Source organism: Mobula hypostoma, chromosome 13, assembly GCF_963921235.1.
Source record: "Mobula hypostoma chromosome 13, sMobHyp1.1, whole genome shotgun sequence".
Lineage (NCBI taxonomy): Eukaryota > Metazoa > Chordata > Chondrichthyes > Myliobatiformes > Myliobatidae > Mobula > Mobula hypostoma.
Window position 1 is genome coordinate 21191344 of NC_086109.1, and position 15298 is coordinate 21206641.

At 43.4% G+C, this 15298-nt stretch overlaps 1 protein-coding gene across 4 annotated transcripts in view; it reads left to right on the forward strand.

Moving 5' to 3' along the window:
* The window catches only part of LOC134355914 (chemokine-like protein TAFA-2), a 106894-nt gene that overhangs the window by 82735 nt on the left and 8861 nt on the right, over positions 1-15298 (forward strand). For all 4 annotated transcript variants that reach the window (XM_063066453.1, XM_063066450.1, XM_063066451.1 and 1 more), the window contains one exon: positions 6979-7103. In XM_063066453.1, coding sequence (XP_062922523.1) covers positions 6979-7103 — 125 coding nt within the window. The remainder of the gene's footprint in view (positions 1-6978; positions 7104-15298) is intronic.

The window sequence follows — 15298 nt, forward strand, 5'->3', positions numbered from 1 at the left end:
CCAGGACTGATTAACTGCTTGGAGTGCTCACCAATATCTTTAATATTTCACTTTGGCGGTCTGAGGTACCCACCTGCTTCAAGCAAGCTTTAATTATACCAGTGCCCAAGAAATTTGTTGCCTTAAAGACTATTGTCCAGTAGCACTTACATCCACAGTGATAAAGTGCTTTGAGAGGTTGATGATGAACATATCAACTCCTGCCTGAGAAGCAACTTGGATCTGCTCCAATTTGCTTACCGTCACAACGGGTCAACAGCAGGATACCATTTCATTGGCTCTTCACTCAACTCTGGAACATCTGGACAACAAAGATGCACTCATCAGGATGCTGCTTATTGACTACAACTCAGCATTCAATACTATCATCCTCTGAAAACTAGTCAAGACCTTAGATTCAATACCTCCTTGTACAACTGGATCCTTGATTTCCTCAATTGCAGACCCCAGTCAGTTTGAATTAGCAACAACATCTCCTCCACAATTTCCATCAGCACAGGTGCACCACAAGGCTGTGTGCTTAGCCCCCTGCTCTACTCGCTTCATACTTATGACTGTGAGGCTAGGCATAGCTCTAACGCCATATTCGAATTTGTTGATGACACCACTGTCATAGACCAAATTAAAGGTGGTGACGAATCAACATAAAGGAGGGAGATTGAAAATCTTGTTGACTGGTGCCACAGCAACAACTTCTTACTCAATGTCAGCAAGACCAAGGAGCTGATGATAGACTTCAGGAGGAGGAAACTGAGGGTCCATGAGGCATTCTTAAATGACAAATCAGAGGTGGAGAGGGTCAGCAACTTTAAATTCCTCAGTGTTATTATTTCAGAGGATCTGTCATGAGTCCAGCACGTAAGTGCCAGTAAGAAGAAAGCATGGGAACACCTCTAGTTTCTTAGAAGTTTGCAAAGGTTCATCATGTCATCTAAAACTTTGACAAACTTCTATAGACGTGTGGTGGAGAGTATATTGATTGGTTTCATCCTGGCGTGGTTTGGAAACACCAATGCCCTTGAATGGAAAGGCCTACAAAAATTAGTGGATACAGCCCAGTCCATCACAGGTAAAGACCTCCCCACCAGTGAGCACATCCACACGGAGCACTGCTGCATCAATCATCAAGGTCCCCACTCTTCAGGCCATGCTCTCCTCATGCTGCTGTTATCGTGAGAAAAGTACAGGAGCCTCAGGACTCATACTACCAGGTTCATGAACAGTTGTTATCCCTCAACCATCAGACTCCTGAATCTGAGAGGACAACTTCACTTGTTACTCCACTGAACTGTGCCCAGAACCTATGGACTCACTTTCAATGACTCTTCATCTCATGTTCTCAATATTTATTGCTTGCTTGTTCATCTATTTGTTTGTTTATTCTTTCTTGATTTTGTATTTGCACAATTTATTGTCTTTTGCACATTAGTTGTTTGTCCGTCCTGTTGGTTTCAGTCTTTCTTTGATTCTATTGTGCTTCTTGCAAGAAAATTAATCTCAGGGTTGTATATGGTGACATATATAGGCTTTGAAAAAAAAAATTACCTTGAGCTTTGAACCAACCCATACATCTTTGCCATGAGTGAGGAAACTTAAGTGCCAAGAGGAAGCCCATGCAGTCACTGAGAACATGCAAGTTCCACATAGCCAGCACCCAAGGTTGGGATTGTACCGGGATGCTGTTGCTTTAAGGCAGTTGCTCTACCAGCTGTGCCTTTACACTGATGTGGGCATCTGACTATTGAAGAGTGGTCTGAAACTAATTGCACTAATTCTCCCCACCCCAGTTATTCCCAGAGCCCTGTGGGTGCTTATGGTTCAAGCTTATTTTTACTTCTCTTTCTAGTGACATTATTACATCTGCTACCTAATCTCGCTCTATCCTTCCCTACCCTGAGGGGAACATTCCCCACATTCTCCATTCTATTTGTAGCACTGAATACAGAGGGACTCTTTCTTCTTCATGTTAACATAGAATATAGAACAGTACAGCACAGGCCCATGATGTTATGCTGAACTAGCTAAATTAGTAATCAGATGCCCAACTAAACCAATCCCAGTTGCCTACCCAATACCAATCTCCCTCCACTTCCCGCAAATTTCGGTGCTTAAACAAGAGGTTTTGAACAGTCCTAATGCATTTGTCTCCACCGCAACTTCAGACAGTGAATCCCAGGCACCCACCACTCTTTGTAAAATAAAATGTGCCCTGCACATCATCTTTGAACTTGCTCCTCTCAGCTTAAATGCCCCCTATGCTGGCAGTGCAGAATTGCACCGGTATGTTTGGGGAGAGTGGAATTGGTACCAACTGCCACAAGAATCCTCTGCCCAGCCTTTTTATTAATGGTTTTCCCACATGAGGCCTTGTGAAATGATGATGCTCGGGAGCCTGAATGTTAAAATGGTGCTAACAGTAGAGTTGCTGATGATGAGGGGGTAGAGGAGGCACATTTCTCCTGAAGCCAATAGGCATCTCCATGGTTTTGATGGCATTCAGCTCCTGATTCCACCAGGACACTAGTTTGTTTACTTCCTGGTGGTACTTTCTGGTGATCGGTCCAATGATGGTGGTATCTTCTGCAAACTTTATCAGTTTAACTGATGGATCACTGGAGACGCAGTCATTGGTGTATAGACAAAAGGGGAGAGGGGAGAGGACTCACCTGTGTTGAGTGAGTGGGATATGGAGATATGTTTACCTCGTCTCACCTACTGCCACCTGTCAGGAAGGAAGTTTGAGAACCACCTGCAGATGTGAGATCATATAATCATATGTTTATATTTAAATGTGATGTGCATGGCAGGGTGGAGGTCTATCGCTACCAAAGGATATGTCCTTCCCTCCACTAATCTCCGGGTCACCCTTGGGCAAGGTGGAGCACCTGCTTAGGCCCTCTGATCTGAATGACGTGAAACCATGGGCCAGGTGGTGGATGGTCATATGAGCAGTTGGTACATATTGACGCGACCACTGACACCAGTCAGACAATCTCTGAAGAGTATTGATAATGGCTGGGGTCACCTGTCTCGTAAAGACACTGCCCAGAGGAAGGCAATGGCAAACCACTTCTGTAGAAGAATTTGCCAAGAACAATTATGGTCATGGAAATACCATGATCACCCATGTCACATGACATGGCATGTGATGATGATACATATGATAATCATATATTTATGTTTTCCTGTTCTGGACACCTAATCAAGTGGAAATATTTTCTCTTATCTCAAATTTTGGGTGGTTTGCTGGACAGTGTAGAGAGCCATGGACATTTCCATCCCTAAAACTAACAGGTAGTTAAGAAGTCTCGTGGGATACTTCCTCTGTCGTGCAAAACATAGAATAGCTGAGCAAGGAGATCATGTTGGATCTCCTTTAAAAACTAGAGAAGCTACATCCGGGTGAATGTGAATGGTTATGGCCAGCAAATTGCAAGAGGGTTGTGACAACACTTGTATAGACCCAGAGGAGATCTACAAATATATTGCTAGGGATGGTAGAGTTTATTTATGAGACATATTAGTTGAGCTGGGATTATTTGGCACCAGAGAAGATTGAGGTAAGATTTAAGTGGTATGTAAAATTATAAGGGGTCCAGCTAATTTGAATAAGAAGGATAAATTTCCTTAGCAAAGGTCAATAAATAGATGGAACACAAGCAGAGGAAGGGTTACAGAAGCGATAGAGAAAACATTGTTCACTCTGAAATCGGAACGGAAGTATGGAGCAAGCAGACTCAGTGTTTACAAGTACTTGGAAGAGCACTTGATGTGTTGTAAGCTATGGAGCAGCAGACCGAGGGCTGGGATGTGGAATCAGTATCAGTCATAGAGACTGGCATGCCCTTGTCGAGTGCCAACTTGACCATCGTTTGCTTCACACTGAACGTAGAACACCACAGCACACTACAGGCTTTTTTTCTTTTAATTAAGTGTAATCGTGAACAATAGCCAGATCAGAAATGCTGATCAAGTCAACTAGTTCCCAAGGAGAAGTCTGATAGGCCAATCAGATAGTTCACTGCTGCTCAGCGATAGTACACACAAAAAAATCATGTACTCTACAATTAAGAAACATTAAAAAATAGTAGAAATACTGGAGTCACGATAATCATGATGAAGTCTGCTGGAGAGAGACATTTATACACATGCTGTCCTCCATAATTCAAAGAGATTGAAGGATAAGGTTGCAGGGTGACAAAACGTGGCAGGAGCACTTGGAATAAAAACTAATCCCTACCGGGAGAAAACAGCACCTGTTCTTTCCACACTGTTCTCCAGCAGTTTAAGGACAAAGTCCAGCCAGAACATAACTCACAAGTGCTCTTGAAAGTCAAGTATTAACCCTACCTACCAACAACCAAGCATTGCCATCATGGTCCCCTTCATGATAGTTTATGAAGAAGCATGTGACTTCCCTCCCAGAGATGATAGGTGTTTGTGCACTCGACTCTTGAAGGCTTGGACTCCATCGTCGCAGATGTTTCCAACCACAGCATCTGGAAGGCTGTTCCAAATTCTGATAGCACAATAAAGGAAGCTTCTATCCAGTGTGTAGGTTCTCGCATCAGGCATAGAAACAGCATGATGTTGCGCCCATGATGTTGTACCGACCTTTTAATCTACTCCAAGGTCAGTCCAGCCCTTCTCTGCTACATAACCCTTCATTTTTCTTTCATCTATGTGCCTATCTAAGAGTCTGTTAAATGCCCCTAATGTATTTGCCTCTACCACTACTCCTGCAGTGTGTACCATGCCCTGACCACTCTTCTTTCTTAGTTTGTTCTTTGTTGTTATAACACTAAATAAACGGCCGTAACCAGCAAGTTTTATACCTCATACTGGACTTCTGAAGAACTGCTGGCTCATGAAATCGGCAAGGATCCAACAAAGGGGTCAGATGGTGGTCAGAGGAGTCTGAGAAAGATTGCAGTGTCCAATGTTTATTTAATTGGGGGCACAAATATGTGTAATGGGGCCTGATGGTGATGAAAGGCAAAGAAGGTGTCCATTAGCATGTGAACGTGAGAGGGAATAGGGTAGTTAAGGGCCATTTAGAGGTCAGTAGAGATCCTGTATGAGTGTGAGAGACCAGATTGTGGGAGACGGTGAGTTTTTGTCCAGAGTACTCCTCCTCCTCTTGTTCATAAAGTGATTCTGCAAAGCCATTTACTTCACGAATTCAGCCTCCCTTGCTGCTTTTCAACATTAAGCACAGAACTGCACAGTGCAGGAACAGGACCTTTGATGTGCAATGTTGTGGCAAAGTTATTAAGCTAGTAATTAAATGCCTAATCAAACTAATCCTTTCTGCCTTCTCAATGTCCATATCCCCTCATACTCTGCACAATCCTGGGCCTATCTAAGAGCCTCCTAAATACTTGCCTCCACTGCCACCCCTGCAGTGCATTACAGGGACCCTCCAGTCTCTGTGCAAAAACCCACCCGCACGCACCCTTCTAACTTGCCCCCTCTCACCTTAAGCGCATGCCTTCTAGTATTAGATATTTTGACCCAGGAACAAGATTTTGGCTGTTTGCTCTGTCCATGCATCTCACAATCTTATGATCTTCAGCTGAATCTCAAGGTTGTATATGGTGACAATTACATACTTTGATAATAAATTGTCGACCTGAGGGGGAAACCAGAGAAAGAAAGCCAGTAGGATCAGAGGTGGAGAGGGTTAGCAACTTTAAATTCCTGTGTTACTATTTCAGAGGACATGTCCTGGACTCAGCACGCAAGTGCTATTGCAAGGAAAGCACGGCAGTGTCTCTACTTCCTCAGGAGTCTGCGGAGATTCGGCGTGACGTCCAAAAGTTTGACAAACTTCTATAGATGTGTAGCGGAGAATGTATTGACTGGCTGTATCATGGCCTAGAATGGAAACACCAATGCCTTCGTACAGAAAATTTTACAAAAGGTGGTGTATTCGGCCTAGTACACCACTGGTAACACCCTCCCAACCATTGAGCATATCTACATGAAACTGTCATAGGAAAGCAGCATCCATCATCAGAGATCCCCACCACCGAGGTCATGCTCTCTTCTCGCTGCTGCCATCAGGTAAAAGGTACAAGAGCCTCAGGATCTGCAGCACCAGGTTCAAGAACAGATACTACCCCTCAACCATCAGGCTCTTGAATAGAAGGGGATAACTACACTCACGTGCCCCATCATTGAAGCGTTCCCACAACCAATGATCTTACTTTAAGGACTCTCTATCTCATTATCTCATGTTCTTGTTATTTATTGCTACTTATTTTTATTTGCATCTGCAGAGTCTGTTGTCTTCTGCACTCTGGTTGATCTTTCATTGATCCTGTTATAGTTACTATTCTATAGATTTGCTGAGTGTGCCCACGGGAAACTGAAATAAAGCTCAGGGTTGTATGTGGTCACATATATGCACTTTGATAATAATTTTACTTTGACTTTGACCTAGCCATGTTTTCTAAATGCTGGGAAGTGAGGATGTGATTCAGGTGAACTGCAGTTCTCCATTTCACTTTGAACTGCAGGTTCTCCATGTGTGGCCTTGTATTTTCCCCTGCTGGGTGGCACCTGTCTCTAGATTAGCAAAATGGAAGGTCTGGAAGCAGTTTGGGTGTTAAACCCCATCTGTGGAAACATCCAATGGGCTCAAAAGTGAGATTGCATGAACTTTCTCCTTATGATCTCCAAGAGATTTGATTTGGTTCTGAAATGCGCCTTTCTTTTCATTCATGAGTAAATCGTCAGCATATCAGCCCTTCCATTCTCTCAGCTGTGATCTAGCTGGTTGCATTCTTTCCTTTGCTAAGGGTTCACTTCCCCTCACAGAGATCAGGCCCTTAATCCAGGTTGGTGCTTCTGCGCAGTTCCAAAGGAGTGCTGAGCTGTGTCTGTTACCAGAGCCCGGCACTGGGACCAGAGGTGGCTGAGCAGGAAGCGATGAGGGGCTCCACTCTCATGGTGACGTTTCCTCTCTCGTTGCAGCCTCGATTGTTGTTCAGAAGTGGTGGTGCCACATGGAGCCGTGCCTGGAGGGAGAGGAATGCAAGGTTCTGCCGGATCTCAGTGGCTGGAGCTGTAGCACTGGGAACAAAGTCAAAACCACTAAGGTTAGTGACTCCCTCAGTGTGTGCAGACATCAGCCTCCTCCACCTTCTCCTCACGTTGTAGAATTTCCATCCTAGTACCTTCATGGTCAGACCTTGTCCCTATATCTGTTACCTCCTATAAGTTCATAACCCTGCCCAATCTCTACACCCCTCCACTTCTGACCTCGTGTGCAATCCCAATTTTAATCATCTTTCCTTTGCCAGCTTTAGCTGATCTGATATAAAATTAATCTCAAATCTGATCTAAATTGGACTTTGATCTGGAATATTTGCAATAAATCTTTAGGCCTCTCTGAGGATACCCTTCTAAGTTTAACCTCCTCCATTGAGATTGGGAGTAAACCAGGAAGTTAGCTTGGAATGAAGGCTTAGGCCTTATTGATGAATTTAGGGAGAGCTCCTCTGCTTTACAGTTACTCACCTGAAGCGAGTAATCATTTCTGGACCATAAAATCCCGGGAGATATGTTCTGATTTAAAGCTGAGAGTGAGACTGTAATCAGTCCTCAGGATTCCTGAACCATGGCAAATTCTTTTGCTGTTAAACATTTCCAGAAAACTACTTCCACTGAAAAGATTAAATGAAAAATTACACGTTCATTGGCACCCGCCATTTTGTTAAAAGACCCAATTCTTGTTCTACGCCTCATGTTACTACATAGAACACATCCAATCATCACTGAGAAGCTCCTAATTAGCACGTTTAATAGTCAATGGCATACCACGGCCGCACCATAGTGTAGCGGTTAGCGCAATGCTTTACAATTGGGGTTGGGGTTCAATTCCCGCCACTGTCTGAAAGGAGTTTTTACGTTATCACCGTGACCATATGTGTTCCAGCTTCCTCCCACATTCCAAGAAAAAGTACGAGTTAGGATTAGTCAATTGTGGGCACGTTGTGTTGGCGCTGGAAGCGTGACTGCCCAGTACAATCCTCGCTGATTTGATTTGATGCAAACAATGCATTTCACTGTATGTTTTGGTGTACATGTGACAAATGAAGCTTAACTTTATCTTTAAAGATCTTCAGCCATTTGCATGGGATGATTTAAAATTTAGCCTGGTTAGTCCTGATGTTTCGTTTTACTCAATATACCAACAAATCCTTTCCTCCCTCAGATGCTGCTCGACGTGTTGAGCCCTTCCAGCAGATGGTATGTTGCATCAGACTGCAGCAACTGTAGTGTCTTGAGTCTCCTGGTTAAAGTTCTGGCCCCATGGGAAACTAGCCCACTTCGGGTTTAGTAAAATCGATTGATGTTCATAGGATCTGGGTTACTGTCCAAGCACTTGTAAAGTTACACTGGTGGGGCAGGAGCACCTCCAGGGAAATCTCCAGTCGAAGTGCTCTGTGCACAAACTACTGTGAGACCCAGATTCAAAGGGTAAAACTTAGTTGTTGCTTTTCACTGCATATCAGATGTGGGCTAATGAATCTGCAACACTGAGATAAGAAATGTTATCCCGAGGTCCGACATTTCAATGCTCAGGGTTCAGAGTTCACAACCCAAGTTGAACCTTGTAGTGCAGCGCTGATGGACTGCGACCCTAATTGACCCTAATTGACCCCCAGAGCTGGAGGCCTCAAAAACACTTGTTCTCAAAGTTCAGCGAAATGTTGAAAATCCCATGGTACTATTTGACAGGAGTTCTCTGGACCAACAACCTTCCCTCAACCCACATTAGCAAAACCAGACCAACAGAACCACAATTATTGGATTTCTAAGTACTTTTTGTTTGTGAGCTGATTTGAGGAGTTGTGGTTAGACCACACTTAGGTTATTGTGCCATTCTGGAGGATGTGATTGTGCTGGAGAGAGGGTAGAGGAAATTCACCATGATATTGCCTAAATTGGAGAACTTATGTGAATAGGAGAGATTGGATAGGCTGCAATTATTTTTTCTAGAGAGAAGGAAGCTGAGGATTTATGATGGATTTATATAAAATGATGAGGGGCTTTGATAATCAGAATCTTTATTCCCAAGGCAGGAATATCAAAAACAAGAGGGCTTAGATTTAAGGTGAGAATAAGAAGATCTTTTGCACAGTAGTTGAACATCCAATTTGCTGCGGTCTTCCATTGATTCTGTTATGGCTATTATTCTCTAGATTTAATGAGTATACCTGCAAGAAAATAAATTTCAGGGTTGTATATGGTGACATTTATGTACTTTGATAATAAATTAACTTTGAACTTTGATTTAAAGTGGAATTGAGGAGGTGATGTGATCACTATGTTTTTGCGACATTTAGATAGGCCAATTAAAATAGCAAGGCGTAGAAAACATATAAATCTATTGCAGGCAAATGGGATCGGAGTAGGTTGGCAAAAAGGTTGTCATGAACATGGTGGGCTGAAGGGCTTATTTTCATGACTCAATCTCATCAGAGACAGCCGCCTTTAAGCCCGATAAGACATCTAACGTCTCCTTTTAACGATACAAGTTCTATCTGGGTAACATGTAGCCGCGTTGAATTCCCCAAATGCAATGTTCTTTTCCTTAGTAAATGTAGGTGTGCATGATCCTTGGTTAATGTACGGTAGATGGCATGGTAGCAATTAGCATAATGCTCTTAAGGTGCCAGTGTCCCGGGTTCAATTCCCACCGCTGTCTGCAAGGAGTTTGTATGTTACTAGAACATAGAACATAGAATAGTACGGCACAGTACAGGCCCTTTGGCCCACAATGTTGTGCCGACCCTCAAACCCTGCCTCCCATATAAGCCCCCACTTTAAATTCCTCCATATACCTGTCTAGTAGTCTCTTAAATTTCACTAGTGTATCTGCCTCCACCACTGACTCAGGCAGTGCATTCCACACACCAACCACCCTCTGAGTAAAAAACCTTCCTCTAATATCCCCCTTGAACTTCCCACCCCTTACCTTAAAGCCATGTCCTCTTGTATTGAGCAGTGGTGCCCTGGGGAAGAGGCGCTGGCTATCGACTCTATCTATTCCTCGTATTATCTTGTACACCTCTATCATGTCTCCTCTCATCCTCCTTCTCTCCAAAGAGTAAAGCCCTAACTCCCTTAATCTCTGATCATAATGCATACTCTCTAAACCAGGCAGCATCCTGGTAAATCTCCTCTGTACCCTTTCCAATGCTTCCACATCCTTCCTATAGTGAGGTGACCAGAACTGGACACAGTTCTCCCCGTTAATCTGTGGATTTCTTTTGGGTGCTCCGGTATTCCAAAGATGTACAGGTTAGTTGGTTAATTAATCACAGGGATGTAATTGGGTAAAGCGGGCCTGTTTTACTGGAAGGGCTTGTTACCACACTCTCAATCAAAGCTTCTCATTACTACCATCCGAGAGGAGGAACAGGAGCCTGTAGACCCACAATGAATGTTTTATGAACAGCTTCTTCCGCTCCGCCCTCAGATTACTGAATGGTCCACGAGCACCATCTTACTATTCTTCTGTTGCACTATTTATTAATTTTATTTTTCATTATAACATAGTAATCTTTTTAATGTCTTGCACTGCTGCCACAAAACTACAAATTTCATTGCATACAAGATCCTGGGAGGCAGGAATTATGAACATTTGGAGAGGCATAATATGATTAGGAATAGTCAGCATGGCTTTGTTAAAGGCAGGTTGGTGCCTTACCAGCCTGACTGAATTTTTTGAGGACGTGACTAAACACATTGATGAAGGTAGAGCAGTAGATGTAGTGTATATGGGTTTCAGCAAAGCATTCGATAAGGTACCCTAAGCCAGGCTTATTGAGAAAGTAAGGAGGCATGGGATCCAAGGGGACCTTGCTTTGTGGATCCAGAATTGGCTTGCCCATAGAAGGCAAAGAGAGGTTGTAGACATGTCATATCCTGCATGGAGATTGGTGACCAGTGGTGTGCCTCAGGGATCTGTTCTGGGACCCCTACTCTTCGTGATTTTAATAAATGACCTGGATGAGGAAGTGGAGGAATGGGTTAGTAAATTGCTAATGACACATAGGTTGGGGGTGTTGTGGATAGTGTGGAGGGCTGTCAAAGGTTACAACGGGACATTGATAGGATGCAGAACTGGGCTGAGAAGTGGTAGATGGAGTTCCACCCAGATAAGTGTGAGGTGGTTCATTTTGGTTGGTCAGATATGATGGCAGAATATAGTATTAATGCCAGTATAGTATTAATGACTCTTGGCAGTGTGGAGGATCAGAGGGATCTTGGGGTCTGTATCCATAGGACACTTAAAGCTGCTACACAGGTTGACTCTGTGGTTACAGACCCCACTTGGAGTACTGTGCTCAGTTCTGGTCACCTCACTACATGAAGGATGAGGAAACTATAGAAAGGGTGCAGAGGAGATTTACAAGGATGTTGCCTGGATTGGGGAGCATGCCTTACGAGAACAGGTTATGTGAACTTGGCCTTTTCTCCTTGGAGCGACGGAGGATGAGAGGTGACCTGATAGAGGCGTATAAGATGATGAGAGATATTGATTGTGTGGATAGTCAGAGGCTTTTTCCCAGGGCTGAAATGGCTAACACGAGAGGGTACAGTGTTAAGCTGCTTGGAAGTAGGTACAGAGGGGATGTCAGGGGCAAGGTTTTTTTTTACGCAGAGAGTGGTGAGTGTGTGGAATGGGCTGCCGGTGACAGTGGTGGAGGTGGATACAACAGGGTCTTTTAAGAGACCTAGATAGGTACATGGAGCTTAGAAAAATAGAGGGTTGTGGGTAACTCTAGGTAACTTCGAAAGGAAGTGCATGTTCAGCACAGTATTTTGGGCCAAAGGGCCTGTATTGTGCTGTAGGTTTTCTATGTTTCTATATCAGTGATAATAAACCTGGTTCTGATTCTCAAGTTCGAGGTTATTGTCTTTTCAACCGCATACATGTATACTACCAAACGAAACAACACTCCCCTGGACCAAGGTGCACGTCACAGTGCATGTAACTCACACTCTACATGTAGAGTGATATTACCACAAACAAATTAACATATGATAAGGTGCATTTATGACACACGTATGTTGACACTTCATATATGGTGAGACCAGAGTGATGACAGGGAGTTCAGCAGTCTCACAACCTGGTGGAAGAAGCTGCTTCCCTTCCTAACAGCCCTTGTTCTAATGCTATGGTATCTCCTGCTGATGGTAGGGGGTCAAAGAGATTGTTGGTCAGATGGGAGGGATCGTTGACAATGCTCTGGGCCCTGAGTATACAACACTCCTGGTAAATATCTCGGATGGGTGGAAGAGGGAGCTCAAGGATCCTCTCAGAAGTCCTCACAGTCCTTTGTAGGGTCTTGCAGTCAGATGTCCTGCAGTTTCTGCTGATGTAGCTGGTTAGGGCACTTTCAATAGCGCTCATGTAAAAATTACTCAGAATGGAGGAAACGGGTGGGCCTTGCTTGCCTCAACCTCCTCCGGAAATGGAGGCTCGGTTGTACTTTCCTGACTAAATAGATGGTGCTGAGGGATCAGGTGAGATTCTGATGAGAAGTGTCTATTTAAGACTGCACCTACATCCTCTAGCATGGTGTACAGAATGCCACTTCACTATCCAGCAGGTGGATGGTCGTATGTTGACAAGTCCCCACTGGAAGTCAGTTTTGAGTGCAACAATTTCCTTGAAAACGCAGCAAGGCTTGGTATTTAGTGTAAGCAGTGTGTTGAATGAGAATGCAGAGAAAGTGGAGGAGCCTGGCAAACGATACAGTCTTAGTGTTTGCTATTTTAATACGTTGTTTCAGGAGATCTGAAGCTAGTGAATTCTGATTGTTCTTGGTGTAAACAAGACTCACATCTGTGATTTGTCTTCCATTCAGATCTCTTGTGCTTTCTGCATGGAGTTTGCACAATTTCCCCTGTGGGCACCTGGGTTTCCTCTGGGTACTTCAGATTCCTCAAGTGTCCCAAAGCTGTGCAGGTCAGTAAGTTAATTGGACACTGGAAATTTATTCTAGTGTGTAGAACAGCACTAAAATCTGGGGGCAGCTGATGGAAGGTTAGCGAGAATACAGTGGATTAGTATTGTCCTAACGAAGGGTCTGGGCCTGAAATGTCCACTGTTTTACTCTTTTCCAAATCTGCTGTCTGGCCTGCTGAGTTCACCCAGCATTTTGTGTGTGTTGCTGAGTGTCATCTAAAAATGGGAGTTTGATGGTCAATATGGATGGTGGGCAAATGGTCAGTTTCCGTTATTGACTTTGAGTCAATGACTAAGATGCTGAGGCAAGGCAAGTCATGTTTTATGGTTGCCATTGATTCTTAGTCAGCCTTTGGTGTGTACAGAGGCTGTAATTTCAAAAAGGTGTTATGGCATGGTATTTCAATTACTGGATTGACCTTCAGTGGAGTGGAGCATTGATCGAAAGACGTGAGTTCAAATCCCACCACGACTTCTGGGAATTTAAGTTCAAGTAGGCAAATGAATCTGGAATGAAAATACTGCAAACAGTAATGATGATTGTGAAACTATATTGGTAATTGATAGTCACGTACTGAGATACAGCATAAAACTGTTTATATGCCATCCATACAGATTATTCTAAAATATAGGTACATCGAGGCAATACAAAAACAGAATGGTGTTATAATTGCAGAGAAAGTGCAGGTATATGGTAAGGTGCAAAAATCATGAAGCACTTGTTTGAGAGATCAAGAATTCATCTTTATCATACAGTACATTAGATGTATTCAAGTGTCTTATAACAGCAGTATAGAACTTTTTCTTGAGCCTAGTGGTGCATACTTTCAAATTTCATAATGTATGTGAGTGATGATTAACCAGATTCTGATATGGGTCTCTTTTGTGGACTGAGAGTGGGAAGAGGCCAGGGAGAAGGGAATCATGGTTGGGTAAAGGGGAAGAGAAAGGGGAGGGAGCAGGAAGAACCAGAGAAATATTCTGTAATGATCAATAAACCAATTGTTTGACATCAATTGACCTTGCCTGGTACCTCAGGTCTAGGTGTATCTGTACCCGTGCCATCTCTGCCCCTGGCACTCCTTCTCTGCCACCTGTCCCACACCCCTCCCGTGGTGTTCCACCCCCGCCATTCCCAACATCCTTGACTCTTGACAGATTTACAAACTCACTTTCTGCTCCACCTTGACAAGCTGTCTTAGGCACCCTAGCTATATATTTGTGCCTAAGACTTTTGCACAGTACTGTAATTGACATTGTCAGTGATATCTATATCCTGTGAATGCATAAATGAAAGAAAAAGGCTGGTAGACTACCAATTTGATGTTTTTTCCCCCCTGATTCTCAGCAGGGTCTGTCTCATGGGCACTGCTTCATACACTGCCCATGTCGTTGCACGTGCAAACCATGACAATAATGGGAATAAGCATGATATACCTCCCCAGTACTCCAGTTGCATCAAAATCATCTCCATCTCGTCCCTTCCTAACAGGACCGGTTTAGACAATTATACCACTTCAAATAATCTGCCACATTGAATGTGGAAAACATTTACTGGACTGTATTTCTGGGTGCTAGCCAGAATGGTAAATTGTACAAATGTGATGTAATGAATTGAGGAAAGTTCCTTCATTCTTCAGTTAGAATTATGTATTCTGCTGGTTATATCTGAACCAACACCAAATTCTGCTCACTGTCTCCCCTATAACATGGCATGGTCTTTCAATCCAGCAATATCTCCAGTTTACATTCTCAGCTTTATTCTCAAGACCTTTTCTCTTCTCGAATTTAATGATATCCACAAATGCTGAAATCTCCTCACTCCCCCTATTCTGACCACGTCTCCTCCAGAAATAGCCTATGATCCGTGTTGAACTTCCCTGCTCCTTTAAGGTGCCTGAGGGATCACCCTCGTTAACTTCTCATTATTGTGTGAAATTTTAATTGCTAATGGCTCCCGTGAAAGGTCTGCAGATGTTTAGCATGTTAAAGCCATGATAAAACAAAAACGTGTTTTTGGCTGTGGAAAAATTGCGTTGCAATGCATTAAACTGGGAGAAATATATTGGTAGAGAGCCAAACACAGTGAAGGATATATTGAAGGACAATCTGAAGGGCAAGCTTTTCAATCTTCCATCTCCTTGATGTAACAAGATAATGCGCTGAGTGGCTGCTAATGGTATTTAATCAGATCTCAGTCGGTTTGACATTTCCACCCCAGATCCAAGTCTTTTAGTGCAGACATACCAGTCATTCCCTCTGGGAATCACGGATTCATACTGCGTAGAAGGAAGTTATTCTGCTTTT